The sequence below is a fragment of the Sciurus vulgaris genome (genome assembly GCF_902686455.1).
Source record: "Sciurus vulgaris genome assembly, chromosome: 1".
Classification (NCBI taxonomy): Eukaryota; Metazoa; Chordata; class Mammalia; order Rodentia; family Sciuridae; genus Sciurus; species Sciurus vulgaris.
This window is the reverse complement of record NC_136461.1, coordinates 108666206-108692012: the sequence shown is the minus strand read 5'-3', so window position 1 is coordinate 108692012 and position 25807 is coordinate 108666206. Positions and strand designations below refer to the sequence as shown.

Genomic DNA, 25807 nt, shown 5'->3' with positions numbered 1-25807 from the left:
AAGTAGAGCTAAATGTCTTGGTGAAAATTAGTCAAATTAATTATTGTCAAACAATATGAATGTTTTATGTGACTGGCACCTATGGAGATCCTGGGATATAGGGCAAACAGTACAGATAATGGTTCTGCTTTCATGAAAGGTATCTCCTATCACATGATCCAAACATATAGCAAATAATTATATGTTTCATTTTATTGTAGTTCCCAATTAGTATTGTTTTCTTTCTTATGTGTTCCTGGATCCCAATATTTTTTATTTTTTTGATACTGGAGATTGAACCCAGGGGTCCTTAACCACTGAGCCACATCCCCAACCCTTTTAAATTAATTAATTAATTAATTAATTAATTTTATTTTTCCCATTGCCACCTTTTTTTTATTGTAAACAAATGGGATACATGTTGTTTGTCTGTTTGTACAGGGTTAAAGGCATACCATTTGTATAATCGTAAATTTACATATGGTAATGTTGTTTGAATTCATTCTATTATTTTTCCCTCCCCCCCACCCTCCCACCCTTCTTTTCCCTCTAACAGTCCCTTTTTTCCTCCATTCTTGTCCCCCTCCCTAACTCTAAACCCTAACCCTAACCCTAACCCTAACACTAACTCCCGCCACCCTCCCCCTTATGTGTCATCATCCACTTATCAGCGAGATCATTCGTCCTTTAGTTTTTTGAGATTGGCTTATCTCACTTAGCATGATGGTCTCCAATTTCATCCATTTGCCCTGCAAATGCCATAATTTATCGTTCTTATGCAGAGTAATATTCCATTGTATATATACCAACAGTTTCTTTATCCACTCATCAATTGAAGGACATCTAGGTTGGTTCTACAATCTGGCTATTGTGAATTGAGCAGCTATGAACATTGATGTGGCTGTATCTCTGTAGTATGCTGATTTTAAGTCCTTTGGGTATAGACCAAGGAGTGGGATAGTTGGGTGAAATGGTGGTTCCATTCCCAGTTTTCTAAGAATCTCCACACTGCTTTCCCAGAGTGGCTGCACTAATTTACAGTTGCCACCAGCAATGTATGAGTATACCTTTTCTCCCCATATCCTCGCCAACACCTGTTGCTTGTATTTTTGATAATCGCCATTCTATTGGGGTGAGATGGAATTCTTAGGGTGGTTTTGATTTGCATTTCTCTTATTACTAGAGATGTTGAACATTTTTTCATATGTTTGTTGATTGCTTGTACATCTTCTTCTGTGAAGTGTCCTGTTCATTTCCTTAGCCCATTTGTCGATTGGATTATTTGTATTCTTGGTGTAGAGTTTTTTGAGTTCTTTATAGATTCTGGAGATTAGTGCTCTATCTGAAGTATGATTGGCAAAGATATTCTCCCACTCTGTAGGCTCTTTCTTGACATTACTGATAGTTTCCTTTGCTGAGAGAAAGCTTTTTAGTTTGAATCTATCCCAGTTATTGATTCTTGCTTTTATTTCTTGTGCTATGGGAGTCCTGTTAAGGAAGTCTGGTCCTAGCCCGACATGTTGAAGATCGGGACCTACTTTTTCTTCTATAATCTGCAGAGTCTCTGGTCTGATTCCAAGGTCCTTAATCCAATTTGAGTTGAGTTTTGTGCAGGGTGAGAGATATGGGTTTAGTTTCATTCTGTTGCATATGGATTTTCAATTCTCCCAGCACCATTTGTTGAAGAGGCTATCTTTTCTCCATTGCATATTTTTGGCACCTTTGTCTAGTATTAGAAAGTTGTATTTATTTGGGTTTGTGTCCGTGTCCTCTATTCTGTACCATTGATCTACCGTCTATTTTGGTACCAATACCATGCCGTCTTTGTTACTATTGCTTGTAATAAAGTTGAAGTTCGGGTATTGCGATACTCCCTGCTTCATTTTTCCTGCGAAGGATTGCTTTAGCTATTCTGGGTTTCTTATTCTTCCAGATGAATTTCATGATTCCTTGCTCTATTTCTGTAAGGTACATCATTGGGATTTTAATTGGAATTGCATTGAATCTGTATAGCACTTTTGGTAGTATGGCCATTTTGACAATATTAATTCTGCCTATCCAAGAACATGGGAGATCTTTCCATCTTCTAAAGTTTTCTTTAATTTCTTTCTTTAGTGTTCTGTAGTTCTCATTGTAGAGGTCTTTCACCTCTTTTGTGAGATTGATTCCCAAGTATTTTATTTTTTTCAATGCTATCGTGAATGGGGTAGTTTTCATAATTTCTCTTTCTGAGGATTCATCACTTATGTATAAAAATGCATTGAATTTATGAACATTGATCTTGTAACCTGCTACTTTACTGAATTCACTTATGAGTTCTAACAGTTTTCTGGTGGAATTTCCTGGTTCCTCTAAGTATATAATCATATCATCCGCAAATAGGGATAGTTTGAGTTCTTCTTTTCCCTGTTCGTATTCCTTTAATTTCCTTGGTCTGTCTAATTGCTCTGGCTAGAGTCTCAAGAACGATATTGAATAGAAGTGGTGAAAGAGGGGATCCCTGTCTTGTTCCAGTTTTTAGGGGGAGTGCTTTCAGTTTTTCACCATTTAGAATGATATTAGCCATGGGCTTAGCATAGATGGCCTTTATAATGTTAAGGAATGTTCCCACTATCCCTATTTTTTCTAGTGTTTTGAGCATGAAGGGGTGCTGTATTTTATCAAATGCTTTTTCTGCATCTATTGAAATAATCATGTGATTCTTGACTTTAAGTCTATTGATATGGTGAATTACATTTATTGATTTCCGGATGTTGAACCAACCTTGCATCCCTGGGATAAAACCCACTTGATCATGGTGCACTATCTTTTTAATATATTTTTGTATGCGATTGGCTAAAATTTTGTTGAGAATTTTTGCGTCGATGTTCATTAAGGATATTGGACTGAAATTTTCTTTCCTTGATGAGTCTCTGTCTGATTTAGGTATCAGTGTGATATTGGCTTCATAGAATGAGTTTGGGAGGGTTCCCTCCTCTTCTATTTTATGGAATACTTTGAGAAGTATTGGAATGAGCTCTTCTTTAAAGGTTTTATAGAACTCCGCTGAGAACCCATCTGGTCCTGGGCTTTTCTTTGTTGGTAGGCTTTTGATGACCTCTTCTACTTCATTACTTGCAATTGTTCTATTTAAATTGTGTATGTCCTCCTCGTTCAATTTAGGCCAATTCATATGTCTCTAGAAACCTGTTGATGTCTTGGAGGTTTTCTGTTTTGTTGGAATATAGATTTTCAAAATAGCTTCTAATTATGTTTTGTATTTCAATCATGTCTGTTGTGATATTTCCTTGTTCATTCCGAATTTTAGAGATTTGGGTTTTCTCTCGTCTTCTCTTTGTTAGAGTGGCTAAGGGTTTATCAATTTTGTTTATTTTTTCAAAGAACCAACTATTCATTTTGTCAATTTTTTGTATTGTTTCTTTTGTTTCAATTTCGTTGATTTCAGCTCTGAGTTTAACTATTTCCTGTCTTCTACTACTTTTGGTGTTGTTGGTCTGTTCTTCTTTTTCTAGGGCTTTGAGCTGTAGTGTTAGGTGGTTTGTTTGTTGGTTTTTACTTCTTTTATTGAATGCGCTCCATGAAATAAATTTTCCTCTAAGTACTGCTTTCATAGTGTCCCAGAGATTTTGATATGATGTTTCTTTGTTCTCATTTACCTCTAAGAATTTTTTAATTTCCTTCCTAATATCTTCTGTTATCCATTCATCATGTAATAGCATATTGTTTAATCTCCAGGTGTTGGAGTAGCTTCTGTTTTTTACTCTTTCATTTATTTCTAATTTCAATCCATTATGATCTGATAGAATACAAGGTAGTGTCTCTATCTTCTTGTATTTGCTTACATTACCTTTGTGGCATAATATATGGTCTATTTTAGGGAAGGATCCATGTGCTGCTGAGAAGAAAGTGTATTCGCTCTTGGTTGGATGGTATATTCTATAAATGTCCGTTAAGTCTAAATTATTGATTGTGTTATTGAGGTCTATGGTTTCTTTGTTCAATTTTTGTTTGGAAGATCTGTCCAGTGGTGAGAGAGGTGTGTTAAAATCACCTAGTATTATTGTGTTATGGTCTATTTGGTTTCTGAAATTGAGAAGGATTTGTTTGAGATACATGGATGAGCCAATGTTCAGGGCATAGATGTTTATGATTGTTATGTCTTGCTGATTTATGGTTCCCTTAAGCAATATGTAATGTCCTTCTTTGTCCCTTCTGACTAACTTTGACTTGAAGTCCACATTATCTGAAATGAGGATGGATACCCCAGCTTTTTTGCTGAGTCCATGTGCATGGTATGTTTTTCCCCATCCTTTCACCTTTAGTCTATGGGTATCTCTTTCTATGAGGTGAGTCTCTTGCAGGCAACATATTGTTGGATCTTTCTTTTTGATCCAATCTGCCAGTCTATGTATTTTGATTGATGAGTTCAGGCCATTAATATTCAGGGTTATTATTGAGATATGATTAGTATTCCCGGTCATTTGGTTCATTTTATTTATTTATTTATTTATTTAGACACGACTTGGTTCTTCCTTTATTTGACAATTCCTTTAGGATATTTCCTCCCATTGCTGATTTGCTTCTTTGTTTCTCATCTCTTCCTCGTGGAATGTTTTGCTGAGAATGTTCTTGTAGTGCTGGCTCCCTTTTTATAAATTCTTTTAGCTTTTGTTTATCATGGAAGGATTTTATTTCATCATCAAATTTGAAGGTAAGTTTTGCTGGGTATAGGATTCTTGGTTGGCATCCATTTTCTTTCAGGGCTTGAAAAATGTTGTTCCAGGCCCTTCTAGCTTTTAGGGTCTGGATTGAAAAATCTGCTGATATCCGTATTGGTTTCCCCCTGAATGTAATTTGATTCCTCTCTCTTGCGGCCTTTAAAATTCTGTCTTTATTTTGTATGTTGGGCATTTTCATTATAATGTGCCTTGGTGTGGGTCTGTTGTAATTTTGTATATTTGGAGTCCTATAAGCCTCTTGTACTTGATCTTCCATTTCATTCTTCAGATTTGGGAAATTTTCTGATAGTATTTCATTGAATAGATTGTTCATTCCTTTGGTCTGTTTCTCTAAGCCTTCCTCAATCCCAATAATTCTTAAATTTGGCCTTTTCATGATATCCCATAGTTCTTGGAGATTCTGTTCATGATTTCTTACCATCTTCTCTGTTTGGTCCACTTTGTTTTCAAGGTTAAATATTTTGTCTTCCATATCTGAGGTTCTGTCTCCAGGTGTTCTATCCTATTGGTTATGCTTTCTATGGAGTTCTTAATTTGGTTTATTGTTTCCTTCATTTCAAGGATTTCTGTTTGGTTTTTTTTCAATATCTCTAACTCTTCATTGAAATGATCTTTTGCTTCCTGTATTTGCTCTTTTAACTGTCGATTGGTACGATCATTCAGTGCCTTCATTTGCTCTTGCATCTCGTCATTTGCTTCCCTGAGCATTTTCATTATGTACATTCTGAACTCCCTTTCTGTCATTTCTTCTGCCATGCTGTCATTGGGTTTCATTGATGTAACATCTAGATTTGTTTGCAGCATTTTCTTTCCTTGTTTTCTCATATTGTTCAGGTATCAGTTGACCGCTGTGATATTGCAGATTTCCTCTATTGACTTATAATATCCCTGAAGATTTCTAGTATATCCCCTCTTAGCCTTCAGTAACCTGAAATCTTGGAGGAAGTTGATAATGCGGTGCTCCACAAGGAAGCTCACTCCCTAGGGGTAGTGGCCTTCCGGTGGGGTATATTCCCTGCTAGTAGGCAGAGGTACCTTCACTTGCTGACGAATGGTTATCCAAAGGGGAAGTAGGATGTGGGCTGATGCAAGGCCAGTTTGGGCCTGTGTCTCTGGTTTTACAATCCTTTTGGGAGAACCTCACCCGGCAGGGAGGACTCACCTGGTGGGGAGGTCTTGCTGGTCAGTTCCCCTCCTAGAGGTTCCATTTAATTCACAACTACCGCCTGGGCTGGACAGCCTTCTTCTGCAATGTTCCCAGGGACCCGGACCTACCTCCTGGGCCTGGAAGCCTCATCCTTCGCAGACAAATCTCCTTAGGCTGCCTCTCCTCAGAGAAGTTGCCTGCAGTCCTGGAGCCTTCGCTCTGCCCCTCAGTTTGTCTGTGCTGCTCTTCCACCAAGAAGCCGCCTAGGCCCTGGGACCCTGTTCTGCACCTAATCGCCTGGCTATGCGGCCCCTCCTCTGAGCAGCCACCTGGAGCCCCTTACAGTCGCTCCGAGTCCCAGTGACCCGCCACACGCCTCTGGCAGCCACCTGGTGTTCCGTGCTGTCGCTCTAAGTCCAAGTGACCCACCACGCACCTCCTTCTCCACCAGGCAGTCACCCAGAGATCTGGTGCGTTCGTCACGAGTCCCAGGAACTCACTGTGCACCTCCTTGTCCCGACTGCCACCCGTAGCCCTGGTGCAGTCACTTCGAGCCCAAGCACCCCACCACGCTCCTCCTCCTTCTCCAGACAACCCCCCTGTGTTTAGGAGCGCTTGCTCTGAGTCCAAACCACTCACCACGCTGCTTCTCCCATTAGCCGCCCGGAGCCCTGGTGCAGCTGCTCCAAGTCCAAGCGACGTGCCTAGCCCGTATTTCTCCTTCTCCTCTGGGAAGCCCCCTGTGTTCAGGGGTGGTCGCTTTCAGTCCAAACAGCTCACTGCGCACCATCTCCTTTGGGCAGCCTCCCAGAGCCCGGGTGGGTTGCTCCGAGTCCAAGTGCTGTGCTGAGCGGCCTCCTCTCCAATGCTCCCAGTTGTCCACGTTCACTGCTCCAGCGGGGGGAGGGGTGTCTTCGTCGGGCAGCTTTACTTCACAAAGTTCCCTGCGTTCGGGGACTACTGCCCCATCCGGGACACCTCCCCAATGGGAGAGACTCACCCGGCTGCTTTGAGTTGGTCCCAAGTCTCTCTATATCTCCTCTTCTTGATTCCTGAGTCCACGCTGCTCCTCTGGATAGCCACCCGGAGCCCTGGCACAGCTGCTCCAAGTCCAAGTGACATGCCGAGCCCATATTTCTCCTCCTCTGGGCAGCCCCTGTGTTCAGGGGTGGTCGCTTTCAGTCCAAACAGCTCACCGCGCACCCTCTCCTTTGGGCAGCCTCCCAGAGCCCGGGGGGTTGCGCCGAGTCCAAGCGCTGTGCTGAGCGGCCTCCTTTCTGATGCTCCCCTTAATTCATTTTTATTAGGTCTGACTTTGAACTTCTGATCTTCCTGCCTCAGCCTCCCAAGTCACTGGGGTCAGAGGTGTATACCACCACGCCCAGCTCCAAGATCCCAGTGTATCATTCAGTGGTTTAAAATGGATGATAAATAACAGAACTGTAGAATCTATAATAACAAATTTGTCGTAGGCCATGTTCTTCTGTTTTATTTAATAGTGTAAGTACCCTTGTGAATTCAGAGGTTACTGAGAATTATAAAATAGGCTATTTGGCTAAGTAAAGAAAAATAGACTAGAGATCTTGAGACCAAGATTTTAAGTGATGGCACTGCAATCAAACAACTGTTGGAAGGGTCTGGTGTGGAGCTGTCTCTCACTCTTCCTGATTCCAGGTTTTCTGATGTATAAAATAAGGAAGTTGTTGTAGGTTTCTGAGGTTGCTTCATGCCCTGGGATATTTCTGAGTCTATCATGGACTGAGTTGTGGGTGAAGGGGGCTATAAGGAGCTGTCACTAAAACCAGATTTGTTCTCTGAATGTATATTTCCTGTAGGAACACCATGTTGAGCCTTTGCCTTGAGAATGCAGAGCTGAAAGAGCAGATGGGAGAAGCAATGTCTGATGGATGGGAGATGGAGGAAGACAAGGAGAAAGGCGAGGTGATGGTGGAGACTGTGGTCGCCAAAGGGGATCTGAATGAGAATACCCTTCAGGCTGAGTTCAGAAAGCTCCAGGGAAAACTGAAGAATGCCCACAACATCATCAACCTCCTCAAAGAACACTTGGTACTAAGCAGCAAGGAAGGGAATAATAAACTTACTCCAGAGTTCCTTGCACACCTGACCAGGGAGATTGACAGAATGAACACAAACCTGGTTTGTTCTTCTGGGAAAAACCAATGCCAAGAGGAAAAGTTGACCACAAGGCCTTGCCCCAGACCCCAGAGCCTTGACCTTGGGGCTGCCCACCAAGTAAGTGAGGCCTTGGGCGAAATGAAAAATACTTGGTAAAGAGCTGGAGATTTCAGTTTTTATCTTAAGCTGTCTGTCAGGAGGTACCAAAGGAAGGGCAGCTTTGCTCCACAAGCAGGGGTATGGTAATAATACAAGACCCATTCAATTTTAGAAAGGCTTTTACCTTATCTCATGAGTATCTCCTAGGTTCTTAGTTTCCTAGGTAACATCTTAGCAGTACCAGTGGGTAATAAACCTCATCTGTACCCTTGAGATACTATGGTGGGGAAAATGCCACAAACTAGATAATTTAAATAGGATGTAACTATCACATTACTGGGATGCATCGGGTTTTCAGGCATTCCAGACAAATGATGTGTAATGACATCTCTGTCTTATCACTGCTGTTTTCATCACAGTTCATTACAGGTGTCTGTAATCACAAGGGGTTGTTGAGATCCTCTTAAGGGAATTAGCTTTCCTGAGGATTCAGTAAATGGAGACTGCAGAGGAGTCTGAGAGGACCACTGGGACAGGAATGCAGGGAGGGCTGAGTGGAGGTTTCTAGATCTTCGCTTCAGTCACTGAGCAAACATTTCCTGAGAGCTCTCCTATAGACTAGATTGGCAGTGTGCTGTGTGCTGTAGATACAGAGATGAATAAAACATCATACAAACTCTAGGAGCTCTGTCTGGAAAGCAAGTAACTGCCAAATGGTGTGACAAGTACTTTGACAGACATGCTGTCACTCTGTGTATGTGTGTGTGTGTGTGTGTGTGTGTGATGGGGGCGGGGTGGCGCTCAGGCTGTCCTGATCCCTATATTGGTCCCTTCACAGTTGGATAACCAGTCCCAGGTCCAGGATGCTAGGCCTCAGTCAGAATTTAGCCTGCGGGGTTCTACCAAGCACCTGCGCTCTCAGCTGGCTCAGTGCCGACAATGCTATCAAGATCTTCAGGAAAAGCTACTGATTTCAGAAGCCACCGTCTTTGCCCAGGCAAACCAGCTGGAGAAGTACAGAGCCATATTTAGTAAGTATTCCAAACCCGCCATCACCAGTGTTTTTCTTCTCCCCGAGAAAAAAATAGGATTTGCAGATTTTACTCTTCTCCCCCAGCGTCAGAACAATTAAATCCTGACCATAGAGCTGGAACTGGGGAAATGGATATTTTACTTCAGTTCGCAGATGGCAGAGAAGAAAGGAAGAATGCAAGGTTTCAGGGTTGCCGTGGGAGTAGAGGGTGAAAATGAACTCACTAAACTCTAGGTTTGCTGATTTCTGGTATAGTGAGCAACTGCCTTGCTCTCTCAACATAATTGGTTATCTTTCCTATCTTTGCACTATACCAGATTCTTCAAATAAGTATCATAATTACTGTTTTAGATCAGCACTGTCTAATAGAACTTTCTTACAGTGGTAGGAAAGTAGGAAAGTTTTATATATCTCATATTGACTACTGAGCATATGAAATGTGGCTAGTGCAACTTGAAAATTTTAGATTTTACTTGATTTAAATTAATTTAATATAAAATAGCCACTCTATTGACTGATGCAGGTCTAGATGTCTTGGAGCTCTAAATTAACTCAGCCCCATTCAAATCTTTACTGAGTTCCTGTGGATAAAGGATTTATTAGTTTCACTGGAGCTTCTAGAGTTGATAGTATTCAATACCTGACTTACAAGTGTCTAGTCCAAACTAAGCCTAGATTGTCAGAAGTGAGATTATCAGTGGCAAACAGGTACATCCTCATGGAGCAGGTGGTTTCTTCTCCCACCCCTGATCAAAAAAGCCTTTATTCCACACTCGATCTGACCTTCCTGCCCGTGAAGGTTAGGGTGTATGCCCTGGAGGTTCAGGGAGTATGTGGGAAATTCAGATAATCTGTAACACCCTCTGTTACTTCCCAAGCAGGTGAATCCCTGGTGAAGCAGGACAGCAAGCAGGTCCAGGTGGATCTCCAGGACCTGGGTTATGAGACTTGTGGTCGAAGTGAAAATGAGGCTGAACGTGAGGAGACCACCAGCCCTGGTAAATTCATAGAGTATGGGATTCACCTGCGTGCCCCAGTCAGCTGTCACATTTGGGTGCTATAGCCTACTCTCACATCTTATTGAGTAGTAGAGGGTAGGGGAGTTGTGATTGAAAGGGACCCAGCACCAGAGAAGGACAGGAAGTGTGGAGAACTCTGTTCCAAAATGAGTCTGAATATGTTTCAACTTCTATAATTAACTGTTAGCATTCTGCTGTTAACAAAATAACATTATATCCAAGTTGCTATTATAGAAAAAATACTAAGGACTACTTATTAAAGAAGGGACTGGATGAACTCTTTGGGATATGTAAACAATAAGTTTTTAAAAAATATTTTGTTTCACATTATAAAGGACTATAGCCATAGGGTCCCTACTGCATTAAAACTGGGAAAAGGAGAAAAATACCATCTCTTTTACCCTAGAGGCAGCGTAGTGTGGCAGCTAAGAGCAGATATCCTGGGACCAGGCTAGTTGGTTCAAATCCCCATTTTTAAATATCTCTGTGCCTCAGTTTCTTCTACTGCTAAAATGTTTATTTAATAAAACAACTATTATTATTAAATGATTGTTTAATAAAGGCCCAAGTTAATGTCATACTTAAGAGGCAGCAATGTGTATGGAAAGAAGACATGACATTGGAGGATTTTAATTATGGCTTTGCCATGTGCTAGAATGATCTAGAATTAGCTAGTTTACCTCTGAGTCAGTAAAATGGAAGGTGTCCATACCTAACTTGCAGGGCTATTGGGAGGATATGAAATACTAGGTTTGAATGCTGGTATAGAAACAGGTTGAACTGAGTACTGCTTCAATTTTTGCTCCTGTAATTATTGTTCTTATGGCCAAACCTGTTCTCTGGAAAGGGAATACAAATGTCCAGTTTGTCTTCAGGAAGATTTCTGTTTGTCTTGCAGACTGTGAGGAGCACAACAGCCTCAGGGACACAGTGCTCATGGAAGGACTGTGCTCTGAGCAGGGGCGCCTGGGCCCAGCCCTCAACCACCTTCCTGGAAAGAAGCCTTCAGAGACCCAGCTAGGGAAGCAGGAAGAGTCCCAGGCATATGGAAGTTCGGAAAACATCACTGTCCTACAGAAGGACATTAAAGATCTGAAAGCCCAGCTGCAGAATGCCAACAAGGTCATTCAGAACCTCAAAAGCCGTGTCCGGTCTCTCTCGGTTACAAGTGATTATTCATCTAGTCTGGAAAGACCCCGGAAGCTAAGGGCTGTTGGCACCCTTGAGGGGTCTTCACCCCATAGTGTCACTGATGAGGATGAGGGGTGGCTGTCTGATGGCACTGGGGCTTTCTACCCATCAGGGCTTCAGGCCAAAAAGGATCTGGAGAGTCTTATCCAAAGAGTATCCCAGCTGGAGGCCCAGCTCCCAAAAACTGGAATAGAAGGGAAGCTGGCTGAAGAGCTGAGATCAGCCTCGTGGCCTGGGTAAGGAGGGCACTGTTTGATTGATAATGTCTAAGTTTGCGCTTGGAATTGGGTGACCCAGATAATTGGAATGAAGAGCATATCAGGGTAACCAGAAGGCACTTATTTAGATGGTGGCAGGTCTGAGAAGATAGTTATTATCAGTTATCAGTAGTACATTGAATGGTGGCCAAGTGTCTGGGAGATATAAGATCACTGGGATTTTCTATTAGGGATATATTAGTAAAGTCTGTCTATCTATCTATCTATCTATCTATCTATCTATCTATCTATCTATCTATCATCTATCATCTATCATCTATCCAGTATGAGATAGTAGTAAGACTAGATTCAGACTACCTGGACTTCAATCCTAGCTTTGTCACTTTTAAGTTGTGCAACCTGCTTAACTTTTCTGAGCCTATTTTATTATCTATTAAATGAGGACAATAAGAGATCAACTCAAAGAGGTTAGTAGCTTTCAGTGAATTAATACAAGTGCTTAGAATAGTGTCTAATGTGTATTAAGCTCAGTGTTATTTTCCAATATTATTGTTACTGATACTACATGTTGTAAAACACTGGATGGACACCCATCTTGGTGTCTGTCATACTTCTATTGCTAAATAATCACTTCACGATACAATAGCTTTATCATTTCTCATGGTTTTGTGGAGGGTCCTGAGTGGCTGCCATCAAATGGTAGCTATGGCTGGAATAATCAAAAAGTCCTCACTGGGTTGGACACGACTTCTTTATCTACATGTCTAGTGACTCAGTGCTCCCTAGCTTCTTTTTCTCTGTGGGGCTTCTTGTCCTCCAGGGCTTCTCCCTCTGTCTTTTTCTTCTTATAGTGTGATATTCTCAGGGTGGTTTCACTTTTTTGTGAAAGATGGTTTCTAAGGCAGGAAGTGAAAGTTGCCAGGTCAGTTAAGAGTTAGTCCTGGACTTGGTACAATGTTACTTCCACTGTATTATCTTGGTTAATATAGTCATAGAGCCTTCCAAGATTTAGAGAATAACCTCTAAGTGTTGAAGAAATGGCAATGTACCAGTGCTAGAACTGGAGATAGTATAATGGCCATCTTTGTAAATTATAGTCTGCCACAGTATCATAGCACAGAAGAAATGAAAGATATGAAAATAAAAGACATGAAAAAATCCTGTGTAAAATAGGATTAAATGATTTTAAGTATTTATTGAGTATCTATGTGAGCCTACACTGTACTGGTGCTGTATGAGATGGACCATATGGCATTGTCTTTACTCTCACAGAATTTATGATTTAGTTTTGAGCATATGGCTAACATATAAAACAGTTGAAGAACAGTGGCATACTAATTTTTTATTGTTTTTATGCAGTAGTTTCACAGAGTAAAATTTACTTTTAAATAGTTCCTATGGATTATATAAATTTACCTTGGGGGAGTTCCTTAAGTATGTCTTCACAGAAATTTCTAAGGAAGCCCGTATAACTTGTCATTCACTTTTCCCCATTTTTTCTCTCTCTTTTCTCTTTCCTGTATTAGAAAATATGATTCCCTGATTCAGGATCAGGCCCGAGAACTATCCTACCTACGGCAAAAAATACGAGAAGGAAGGGGTATTTGTTATCTTCTCACCCAGCATGCAAAAGATACAGTAAAATCTTTTGAGGATCTCCTAAGGAGCAATGATATTGACTACTACCTGGGGCAGAGCTTCCGGGAGCAACTTGCCCAGGGAAGTCAGCTGACTGAGAGACTTACCAGCAAACTCAGCACCAGTAAGTTGGCCATGTGGCTTTGGAATATTCTCACTCTCATAATCTCAGACCCAGGTGGCCACCACACCTCCACTGCACAGTTTTATCCAGGGTCCAGTTTCTACTTTATCTCCTATGGGCCATTACAAGATCAGGACTGGCTAGCAAGGAGTACCAGGAGAAACACACAGAGTTGGAGATGCCATGGTTACAACTGCAGAGACTTCATCACACATGGAATGTAACCTTTCTGGCAGGAGGCAGGATCCATCTAGTGTTAAGGAGAATGAGAGATGAAAGGGCCCTGTTACAGTGGAGAGTCCTGAACTAAGAACTGAAAGATGCAAGTTCAGCCTGAATGTTGCCATCAACCTGCTTTGAGGAAACTACGTTTCCTTTTGTCATCTGCTTCTTCATTGATTGCATGGTATTATACATATATGTATTTCAAATATGGATAAAGCTATATTGGACATAATTAAGACAGTGCTATGGTAGTTCAAGGGATATGTTGGTTATTATGGAATCTATTACACAGAGAGAATTTCCTGGTACTATAGCAGGCTCAGACTTGAGGGAAAAACCAGCCTATCTACTGTTAGTAGGTGCAAAGGAAGAACAGGGCTGTCCTTTCCTCAGAGACAAGAATAGGTTCTCCATGAAAGCAGTAATGAGACACATAGCTGTATATCTGGGAGCCAGTCTATGGCAGGATATGAAGGCTGGAGTATTCGAGAGGGGACCTGGGAGGTATCTCATGATCAGTGAGGCAAAAGATATTTTAATGTTTTGCCATGATTCAAGGCAGACAAAGTCAGAATGATCAGGGAAGGTCTGCGTAGTGAACTCAGGTCAGTCTGCCACCTCACATCTATAGACACAACTGAGGTCCTGCAAAGAATTATTCTGGACACACATGTAATCACTATTCTGTGTCTATATAAACCCCTGTGTTTATAATGTGTGAAGTGAAATCTGTTTAATTTCTTACTATCTCTTTCTGATTTTGGTTTGCAGAGGATCATAAAAATGAGAAAGAACAAGCTGAACTTGAGCCACTGGCCCTCAGGTAATTCAGAAGAGAATCTTATAGAGGTATCAGGACTAGGACCCAAGGGATGAAATGTGCCACAATTTCATAAATTGGGGGAAAAACTCAATGTAATGAATTCATTTATTCAATGAACACCTTACCATTGTTTTAAACCAAATCCTTTCTTCCTTTTTGATATGATTCCATGAACACGTTAATTTTCTAGGTTTAGTAACCTAGAATTAGCCTGACCTACAAGTGAACTAAGTAAGTTTCATGAGTCTTCTCACCTTTCCCAGGGGCCTTCCCTGCTTTTCCCCGGTGTATTTAATGAGCAGGGTAAGCTTTTTAGCAAGTTGGACTGTCCTAAGCTGGATTGCCAGCTGGGCTTAATGATCACCCAATTTCCTTGAAGAAGAAAGAGTCATATGACTGTACCTAGTAAAAGAGGCCCAGCTGTACAGATCCCTGGGAGGCTACGATGCCTCAGGAAACATTAAATGGGTCACTTCTTATAATGCTCTGTAAGATATGGGCTCAGGGTAAGGTGTAGCCACAGAGAGTTTGAGCTCTCTGTGTCACAATTGTGCCTCAGAATATCTGTGGTGAAGGTCAACGTATTTGGGTTTTGCTTTTGTTTTTATTTCTAATCCATCATAGTCACTTCAATCAATTATATGATTCTACTTAACATAGACTTAGATGTTGGAACAGTGTTTTTTCTATGCTTTTAAATGCTTAATTTCAACATTTTCTACTTGTCTTGTTGGAGATAAGAAATAGTCATCAGGCTGCAATTGTTCAGAGACCACACCATACCTTAGATGACTAATTATCTCCCAGGTCCTGAGCACACTATGGGGCCAGTATACTGGGGAGATGTTGTCCATTCTCCATCTGCCCCCTACCTGCCCTCCAGCACCAATTAGAAGTGAGTTATTTTAATTGTTCTATGCAGAATGGCCTCCTGGCTTATGTGACTTTTTCTCATAAGCTTTAGTCAGGACATGCTGGACTGAGTGAATTTTGTTTCACCTGTTGTCCACCTCTCTTCCCACTAGGCTCAGCAGGGAGCTGCAGGAGAAAGAAAAAGTGATTGAAGTCCTGCAGGCCAAGCTGGATGCCCAGTCTCTCTCACCCCCCAGCAGCCATGCCTTGTCTGACTCCCACCGTTCTCCTAGCAGCACCTCCTTCTTATCTGATGAGCTGGAAGCCTGCTCTGACATGGATGTAGCCAGCGAGTATACACATTATGAAGAGAAGAAAGCTTCACCTGGTCACTCAGGTAGCCTCCACTTTCTGAGAGGTGCCCTTCTATTTAGACTGAGTGGAGACCTTGGAAACCAGGCCTTATAGCTCTACCTTGGTGTATATCAGGCTGAACATGGTTCTGGGACCAAGTGCCAAGCACAGGCTCCCATGGCTTAGGGACTTTGCTCTGCTCCAGACTCTTCAAGTTACTGTGTTACCCTGTTACCCATTGGCATATATTGCTGTTGGACTCAAGGCAATCTTTGGAGAACAGAGTGACAAAATGGTGGAAGACTTTTCTTCCTCACCGAATCTGACTGATAGACCTCCTTCTTTAAGATCGAACATCATCTCTCTTGCAGTGCAGTTCCTGAGCAGTATCTTCTGATTGTCTGTGGGCACCCACAGTTGCTGCCAGTCCCTGATATTGTTGGAGGTATAGTTTTCATGATTTCAGGGCTCTGAGCCCCGCTATAACCCAACCCCTGAAGCGGGTTGCCTTACTAAAGGAACTATTTGCAAGCAAGAAAATGAACACTGCAAAAGTGCCTGTGCTTGGAGCTTTTTCTGACAGCAAGACCTTAGCCCTGGTACCCCTAGTTAAATATAAGGCCAGGATTCCAGTTCTCTGTAGAACATCAAACATTTTCTTTCATTCATGGGTTTTATAGATTCCATCCATCATTCAAGTCATTCTGCTGTATTGTCTTCTAAACCATCAGTAACCAGTGCATCTCAGGGGGTTAAGGCCGAGTCCAGCAGCAAACCCATCAGCTTGCCAACTCCCCAGAATACCCCCAAGGAGGCCATCCAGGCCCATCCAGGTATGCAGTAGCTTCATCTCCTGTACCTTAGCTGTTCATTGGACTTCCCTTCAGGGACAAAGGTGTGAACTTAGAGACATATATGCAAAATCAAGAGACCATCTTCATTCACCAATTGTGTGTGACTTAAAAAAAAATTTAAAACATAAGTAATCCATGACAGGCTTTGATCAGCATACCAATTTTGACCAATAGTTGGCTAATAATTTTAGAATAAACATTTTTCTTTTTCTTTTATTTAACCTGGGGAACAAAGAGGCAAAGTTTTCTTACAGGATTAGTCAAGGAATGGAAAGAAATTCCATTTACTGATCCTGTATACATGTTACCAGGTGATTTTCATTGTGGCCCTCCACAATGGGTGGTGTGGCTTACTTTGTTTCTAAATTCATTTTATACTACCATTCCTGGATTTATGAGTGTATTATTAGACCTTGACATGAACATAGTGTATATCCTGGGGGCAAGTAGATAGCTATGTTTCACCTATATGTCTCAGCATAGTTGCCAGGGGCTGTATTGTTCACTCACAGCTCTACACAAGGGATGGCAGGGAAAGGGCCATCCTTGTCTTTATCTCCTGCCCCATACACCTGGCCTTCAGTGTAGCCTGACATGGATATGGGTTCTCCTGAGAAGCACAGTGCTTTCTTCTGCCACCCTCCTCTCTTCTGAGGGCAATTCAACCACAATCTTAAGGAATAAGAAGTGTCCTTAACTTATCTGAGACTGGGCACAAACTTTCTGGGACAGAGTGTGTAGCAACTAGATCAGGAGATCATGGGGAAAGCTTTTTACCCAGAGCTATAGATATCCACTTAAATGCTTAGTTCACAGAGCAGAAAACCAGGGGTTTTAAAATCAGAAGATTTTCCTAAAAGAGGCCTGAGCTGTGTTACTTGGCAGTTTGGATGTCTTTGCAGTATTGCTCAGTCATGTTGTCAGCATCATTGGGCAAGGGATAGGTTTTAGAATGTAACCATTTTCTTGTCTTCTACATTAGACAGTCTCCACAGGTCAGTCTTAATTTCTGGTCCTTCCATTGGATACCTGCCCCCTAACTGTTTTTAGTAAAGAGGAAACAGATGCAAATATTGGAACTTTCCAGGGTTCACAATGACCTGACTATAGGTGGGCTGCATAAAGGTCATGTGGAATATTTTTCAAAGTGAAAATTTCCAAGCCCTGCTCTCAGAGTTCATGATTCTGAAGGTGTGCATTAACGACTAAAGAATCTGCATGTAGTAAGAGTGTCTTAAGTAGTTCTAGTGCCTAGACAGATTTGCAAACCACTGAATCAAGGCCTCTATTTTTCCTCTGGTGAATGAATATGCTGATTTGGGTTTCTGACATTAGTTTCCATCAGAATCTTGAACTGCATTACTAGTAATGCAAATTTACCGACAGCCCTATCAACTCCTGCCTTCCTCGAGATGGGCCCTGATGCTTTCATAAGAGGAGTTCTAGATACAGAAAGAATTACTCCTAGGATCAAGGACTGATGCATGCTGGAAGTAACATCCTAGCAGCCCTTGAGATCATCCAGGCATCGCCAATTCTGACATGGGGTGAGGGTCAGTAATGCCCTCTTACCTTCTGTAGTCAATTGATTTCAAGATGAGCAAAAAACATGTATATAAGACAGCCCTGGCAAGGGAGAAAGAGGAGAGGTCAGCTAGGCCAACCTCTCTGGAGCAATGATCACCCTTGGCTGGCTCATCTTGCACCACATTAAGTGTGAACCACTTCACCAAGTGGTTTCTGGTCAGGGAATGGTTTAACCTTCTCAATCTTTTACCCATGCTTTTCACTCACTTTCTCTCTAATGATATTGTTTCCTTTCTCCCTAACTTTCTGTTTCTAGGCTTTCATTTTAACTCCATACCCAAGCCGGTTAACCTTCCCCAGGCTCCATTGCCCTCAGCTCCATCCAGTTTCCTGCCCTTCAGCCCCCTTGGTCCTCCCTTCCTTGGCTGCTGTGAGACACCGGTGGTGTCCTTGGCCGAGGCCCAACAGGAGTTGCAGATGCTGCAGAAGCAGTTGGGAGAAAGTGAGCACGTCTGCTGCCCTTGTGTGCTTGCGAGTGGCAGTCTCACACTGTGTTGCTCTGCATGGCTTTGGCTTGATGGCAAACTTGGAAAACAAACAAACAGTGGCACATGCTATAAACAGAAGATGGAGGGAAGGTTCTGTTTGCTTATTTTGAAATGTATTGCTGTTTTCTTTCATGTGTGTGTCTCATCAGTTACAGGATATGTTCAGGAAGCTCTAGAACTGGAACTCACACACTTTTGACAGGTTAGGGTACCACCAAGTGTACAGAATCCATGCAGCTTGGAGAAGTATTTACTGGTAGGGGTTGGGAGAGAGATTTTGTGTTTTTTCCACTTAGTATTACAAAACTATAAAAAAATAAGGTGGCCACATATATGAATGGACTCTTTTTTGGGGCTATTGTATTCTGCTGTGAAATGTTTTAATCAAGTTTAGTTCTTGACATCATGAGCTCGAGGCAACAGGGTGGTGGTAGAGGGATTCAGAAGCAGAAGTGACAGAGCCCCTTTTTCTGTTGCACAAGATTGATGTCTACCCCGGGACAGAGACATTTGGGCAGCTGGACTCATAAACACAGATCATGATGTCTGATTGTAAATTCTGTCCTCTGATCCCAAAGATAGTTCATCTTATGTAGTCACATAATTTATAGGCTGTATACAACTATCTTTTAGAAAATAATTTAATGTATTTATGGGCTGGATGCTTCATCATATTTGTGTGTGTGTGTGTGTGTGTGTGTGTGTGTGTGTGTGTGTGATATCACAATTTAGGCTTGGGGGAAAAAAAGAAGGAAAATAAACCTTTGCATGATGAACTTACTTACTAATAGTGCTTTAAAGAACAACTAGAAAAATTGAAGGTAAAATTGGCAAGTGAAAATTGCATTAACCCCTCTTAGTAGTTTAGATTGAAGGAAATGATGCACTCATTCCTGTTTGCTTAGGGGGGAGCTGCATGTCTGTTCTGCTGCCCATGTTGATGATCCCTGGAAGAAAGCAGTTTTCTGAATTTTCTAAACTATGACCCTGCCCACCTCTTTTGCCCTCTTTCCCATGTGAAGCTTTTTCTTTTATTTCTTTTTTTAAACATTGAAGCTAAGGTGAAAACTCAAAGGGTCTTTCCTTCAAAAGCTCCCTAATTATGGTGAGAAACAGGCCACACAGGCAGAATTTTACAGTTTTTAAAGTCACCTCACTTCTTACCTCTGCTCCAGGGGCTCAAGGGAAAAGGCCTGAGGTTTCATGGGACATATGGAGGCATCAGCCCATGCAATGCAAGGTCAGGCCTCTCTCCTTGGAATGGGTTCAGTGGTCTTTGGGCAGGTGTGGTGACACCTTCCAGTTCCTTGACTCATGTTGGTTGGGGATCCAGATCACAACTTGCCTTACATAGGGCTTTCTCAGCCTCAGAATAGAGTTCTTCAGTCTAGAAGAATTGGGTTGCCTTGTCTAGCTGGATTTCATGTCCTTTCTCCTCTGAAAACCCCAAAGGAGGAATAGAAAGATTTACTGGTTAGCTTCCAGGGACAGCAAATACTCATGGGTAAATATTCCTGTTCTCAGGTATGCTCAATCCTATATCCCATCATGCTCTGATCCCTAACTTTGGGAGTAAGTTCTATTTCTGGAACTTCTCTGAACCTTCCTGGACTCAGTCATGAGGAATTATAGTAGGAGCTAGGAGTGGGGTCGCTGGACTTTTCCTTGTATACAAAGGTGACTTTCAGGTTATTTTATCCATCCTTTTCCTCTTGTCATCTCATGCTAGGAAATACAAAAGGTGCAAGTTATCCCCTATAGGTCTTAAGTCTTTATGCATTTGGTATCTCACAGTGAATGGGACCTCTGAAACCCCATATGTCCCCTGGTAATCTCCATTTTTAGTAACCACACAATTCCTTGCTGATCCTTCCTTTCTGACACCCTGTTGGTTTCTCACTCATATTTCTTTCTGCAGGTGCCAGCACTGTTCCTCCTGCTTCCACAACCACATTGCTGAGCAACCATTCAGAAACCAGCTCTTCCCACTACCTCAACACTGCCCAATCCCACTCTCCAATGAGGGGCACCACAGAACTGGGCAGAATCCTGGAGCCTGGGTATCTGGGTAGCAATGGCCAATGGGACATCATGAGACCTCAGAAAGGGAGTGTCTCTGGGGACATCTCTTCAGGTTCTTCGGTGTGTCAGCTTAACTCCAAACCCACAGGTAAACACAAAGCTGAGAGGCTCAGCCATTGAAAAGAATATCATTTGGTTTGCTCCTTCTTACCTGGGCAGGGATTCTTCATTCCTCCCCACTCCCTGGTTCCCAGAGTAGGAGTACAATGAAAGAGCAGTCTTAGTACTGCATCCTTTCTAAGTGCAGCCTTCTCCCTGCAGAGGGATTCGGCACTCTTCAAGGCCATAGAAAAGTCAGGGATCTACCTCCTGTGCTCTCACACATGTCGTTCTCCTTCCTAAACCCTGACCTCTTTGCAGCCCACTCTCTTAGACCCTTCTAGAAGGCCAGGCAGATGTTCACAGGAATTTTCTTCTGTCAGTCATGAGGTTTATGAAATCCCCACCCACACATATGTCTTTTTCACAAAAACCTATCACCTCAAGTGGAAGGTGTAACTAAGCAGGTGGATACTGGAATACAGCTCGGTTCCACTGTAATTCTCAGAAAAAGACTGAGCCCAAAGCAAAATAGTATAGTTGATGTGGTCTATTGTTAGCATCTCTTCTACTGTTCTTTTCTGCATCCTTTTTGTCCCCCTCATGGGGGGTGCTCCTTTCTCCTTTCTAATGCACCTTCAGATCCCTCAATCAATGCAGGCTATCCTGCTTCTTCCTGCCATATTAAAAGCCATTTGAGGGAAACTTTCAATTTGGGTCCTTAACCACATGGGGTAAGTTGAAGGTCATGTGCTTTTAACTTAGGCTTTCTCTCTAAGGATTGGAGAAATATGCTAAAAATTGCTCAGTCATATATCAGTAAGAAGAAAGGTAGAGTGAGACCTTCCCTGTCAGCCTCAAACACACCTGCGGTGACCAGGCCTTTGCAGATGGTAGGCATGCTCTTACCAGAGCAGTCAGTTATTTTTCTAAATCATGTGGAACTTTACCAGGCCCCTGTGTGAGAGTTAGCCCCTGTGTGGGGTTTCCTTAGTAAGGGACATCCTGTGGTTGAAAGCCCATTTACTCTTTAAATAAAGTTAACTGTGTCCCCTGTGTGCGTGTGTGAGAGAAGGAAATTAGCAGAAGGATAGTGATTTTTAGGGATCATGCTGAGGCTGATCCCTCTCCCACCCTCCTCAGTAACCAGGATCTCATTTCCCACTTCTCTCCATGTCCTGGTGGAATGGCTGCAGGGGCTGACCTGCTGGAAGAGCATCTTGGTGAAATCCGGAACCTGCGCCAGCGCCTGGAAGAGTCCATCTGCATCAATGACCGCCTGAGGGAGCAGCTGGAACACCGGCTCAGCTCCACTGCTCGTGATAGTGGTAGGGGAGGCCCAGCTCTTCCTGTTTCTGTCTGTATTTGGGGAACTTTTGAAGGAAGGATCCTTTGGCAGAGTTTCAGTTTTTGAAGCCCTTTGGTGTACTTTACTTCACTTGGTCCTTACAGACTATCCAGCAAGGAAGATGCTGAAGTGTTGTTATTCCTACTTTATGACTGTATCTGAGCTTAGAGAATAACTTTCCTCCAGGCTGAACTAGGTCTTGTCCCCAGACTCTACTGATTTCTCACATCAAACTTAATCTGCTTACATACTGTCTATTGATTCTCTGTGTCCTTGTGATTGGCAAGTGGTAAAGTCTCATCTGCAAGGGTCCTTCCCTAGCTACTTCCTGCCTCTCCTCACGCTCTTCTGAGCTGCTGGCACTTGGAGTTCTGCAGGCTTTCTGCTGGGTTGGGACAAGAGATCTTTGGGAGATATAGAATGGGAAACTTTTGGAAGTATCTGTTACTCAAATGTATGTTTCCTGGGACAGGATCCACTTCTCACTTCTATGGTCAGAGCCTGGAGTCTGTGCCTCAGCTCTACAATGAGAACCGAGCCCTCAGAGAAGAAAATCGGAGCCTTCAGGCTCAGCTGAGTCATGTTTCCAGAGGTGGGTGACCAAAACTCACAGACTATATGACACCCAAGTCTCTTTTCTTCCCTGGCCACATCAATCACCAATTGGAGAAGCAAAGAAGGTAGAGAGGTAGCGATAACAGCTATTGAGCTATCCAGATCTACCAATTCAAGATTGTCATAGCTATTCTGACTCTATAAAGGGCTGCTTCCTAAGAGTTCCAACCATGACCCTCCCAAGAAGTCTATCTCTTCTGTAAAGTCCACCTACAAAGGTCCAGACTCACTAGCTGTCAAAATGGTTATCAATTTGAGGTTTACTCTGCCTCCTTGCATTCACAGCTGGTTTGGACCCATGAAAGGAAGAAATGTGTGTATGTGTATTTCCTGTCACATTTTCCCACACTGTACTGCAGGAGTGTGTCCCTTATGGTCTTCTGCCAGCCTTCTGTCACCTCACCACATCCCCTCATTTTATTTATATATATATATATATATATATATATATACCTGAATGAAAATTTTATATATATATATATATATATATATATATATATATATATATATATATATATATATACTCTCTGGTCAGTAGTCTTATACTTCTGTGACAAGAGGCCTAGCATATGTTCTCTAGAACTCACCCAACTGTGTTTGATGGGCATCTCTAAGTGAGTGTCATTTCCCATGTGACCTGGGAGGCACCTGATTTAGTGTTAATTGACTCAATCAAATCAATGTATAATCCATCACAAATTCTTTTTGTTTACAAACATATATTGAATATTCACAAAAAGGCTAAGAATTGTTTCTAAGAGGATTAAGTACAGAATGAAGAAATGCTTGAGGAGGCAAAAGGCTTCAAGAGATAGTTCCTTAATTAGTCACTTTGAAGCAGACTTCAGAGGAAAGGTCCCTGCTTGGGGAAGATAACAAAAGTTAATAGGTAAGAGAGAAGGCAGAGTGACTAAACTACCATTGCATGTTTGGAAAGAATAGAACAGACCTCACTAGTGAGAAGAGAGTAGAGATTTAAATGAGTACTGTTTGCTAGGCCCAGGCAAGTTTCCTTCCAGAAGACTAACTAAACCTACAGCCTTATTGTCAGGGTCCCTATTGATCATCTTTGAAAATTTGCGATCAGAGAGATGCTGCCAGCTGCCAAAAGAACAAATGTTCCAATTTTCAAAATGATAAAAACAATATATTTTAAAAACCATGAACAAGAAATCCTGATGTTGATCTTCGACAAATTCAAGGTTGATTGTTGAACAGACAGTATGTGAACACCCAGAAAATGGTAAGCTTTAGATACCAGAATGTCTTCTCTCAGAGAGAGGGAGGCCATGGTAAATGAGAGAATCAGTCATTGCAAAGGTGGAGGTATACTGGCCCTTAGCATGTGTGGGTACAGTAAGCCAAACTCTGTGCCCCTAAGCCTTACCTTAGCTTTGTCTGTCAGGATTGGTGCACTAGAGTTCATCTCCCTGCTGAACTTTGACCCCACACCTGTTGTTCTGCCCACCAGGGCACTCACAGGAAACAGAATGCCTGAAAGAAGCTCTGTTCTCCTCTCGATCCCGGCTTCAAGAGCTGCAAAAGGAGCTGGAGCAGCAGAAGGTGGAGCGGCAGCAACTTTTGGAAGACTTGCAGGAGAAGCAACAGGAAATCTTGCATTTCAGGGAAGAACGTCTGTCCCTCCAGGAAAATGATTCCAGGTAAGAGAAAACCCCCTGATAGGGAGGAGGGCTTCATTTTCATATTTAAAAGGAATATTGGCAAGACAGTAGTGTCCTCTTTTGGAAACCTATTCCCCATCTGCTATTCCTACTTCTTGGGTGTCTTTGAGCAGAAGGAGGGCCTCTCTGGGAATACCTTTTATATTCCAAAGTGGAGTTATGTAAGACTTGCATGTATCAGAGACTGGAGAAAGACCATTCCCATGCTTTCAATTAGATATAGGACATTACTTTCACCTTTACCTGGAAGTTGCCTCTTCAGCACAAGCTTGAGTGATGCTAATCCCAAGCACAGGCTCCACAACTACCTATCAGCATGAAGAGCACTGAGGGACCAGTGAAGACATTGTGCTGGTGTGTCTGTCCTGCTCCTAGCTGAGGTAGCTAATGCTACTTCATGCCAAGTTACTTTACCTATCCTGGGCTCTGCTTCTACATCTGTAAAGTAAAGGAGATTGTCTTTCTGATCCCTGAGTTGATGTCTGGAGCTAAAACTCTATCAGCCAAAAGTTGACTCACAGTGTATTGCACCAGTGTGGCTGAGTAGCTTTGCCAGCTCAGTGGGCCCTTGCTTCTCCCTGGCAGACTGCAGCACAAGCTGGCCCTCCTGCAGCAACAGTGTGAAGAAAAACATCAGCTCTTCCAGTCCCTGCAGTCGGAGCTACAGATCTATGAGGCACTTCACGGAAATTCTAAAAAAGGACTAAAAGGTTTGTTTTCCTTCTCCCTCTCCTCTTAAAGCCCAAGCATGAGACATTAGGGGCATGGGCAAGATTCAGACTGGATGCCCTTACAAAAGGCCATAAGAATCAAATTTCATCTACTAAGGTGGATAGAAAAAAAATTAATCAATGCAAGATTATACCATGTTTTTAATGCAAAGAACTGTCCTGGTGCTATCATCATTTGTGCAGCTCTTAAATATTATAAATAATATATAATGACAGCCCATGCAGTCATACTTCTGTACCTTGATCCTGTTCCCCAACAACCCACTGTGGGAAAATTAAGAGATTGAAAACAAAACAAAAGAAAAAAAAAAAACCTTCAAAAGTACCACTAATAGGACTAAAATTTCAAGTCTGAGTTTAAATATTAAGCATTTTTATGGAGGACTTTTGCCACCTGCTGAATTTTGGTATATTTTTCTTTGTCTTCTTTAGTTGAAGAAGGGTATTTTCAGTGGGCACATTTGAATTTTCTTAAAACTGAATTTAGTTTCCTAGTTTGCTAGAAAGGGAAAATGAATTAGAACTTTAAGTATAGGGACCTTACCAGTCTGAGTGAATGGCAAATGTAAAAAGCCATGGTGAATGTTGGAAAGACCAGCCTGTCTATAGAAGAGGCTTGATTGGAGGAGTAAGAAGCCAGATTAGTGAAATAAGAGCTGCCAGTATATAGAAAACCCATGAGTCAGCCTAGAGGTTTATATACAATGGTAATAACTATACTTTTTTTTTTTTTCCAATGAAAGAAAGTACATAATGAAAACAATTTAAGATGTTAAGTCTGGTGGGACATTTTGGAGACATTAG

The 25807-nt window shown here is 42.1% G+C and overlaps 1 protein-coding gene across 1 annotated transcript in view; it reads left to right on the top strand.

Annotated features, from left to right (window-relative positions):
* LOC306661300 (myomegalin-like) overlaps positions 1 to 25807 on the top strand; it is a 205977-nt gene that overhangs the window by 170286 nt on the left and 9884 nt on the right. Inside the window, 14 exon segments of the mRNA XM_079140184.1 lie at positions 7701 to 8118; positions 8939 to 9131; positions 10012 to 10131; positions 11051 to 11579; positions 13088 to 13323; positions 14320 to 14371; positions 15397 to 15620; positions 16258 to 16410; positions 18275 to 18460; positions 20425 to 20676; positions 21824 to 21955; positions 22448 to 22567; positions 24062 to 24251; positions 24858 to 24982. Coding sequence (XP_078996310.1) covers positions 7701 to 8118; positions 8939 to 9131; positions 10012 to 10131; positions 11051 to 11579; positions 13088 to 13323; positions 14320 to 14371; positions 15397 to 15620; positions 16258 to 16410; positions 18275 to 18460; positions 20425 to 20676; positions 21824 to 21955; positions 22448 to 22567; positions 24062 to 24251; positions 24858 to 24982 — 2930 coding nt within the window.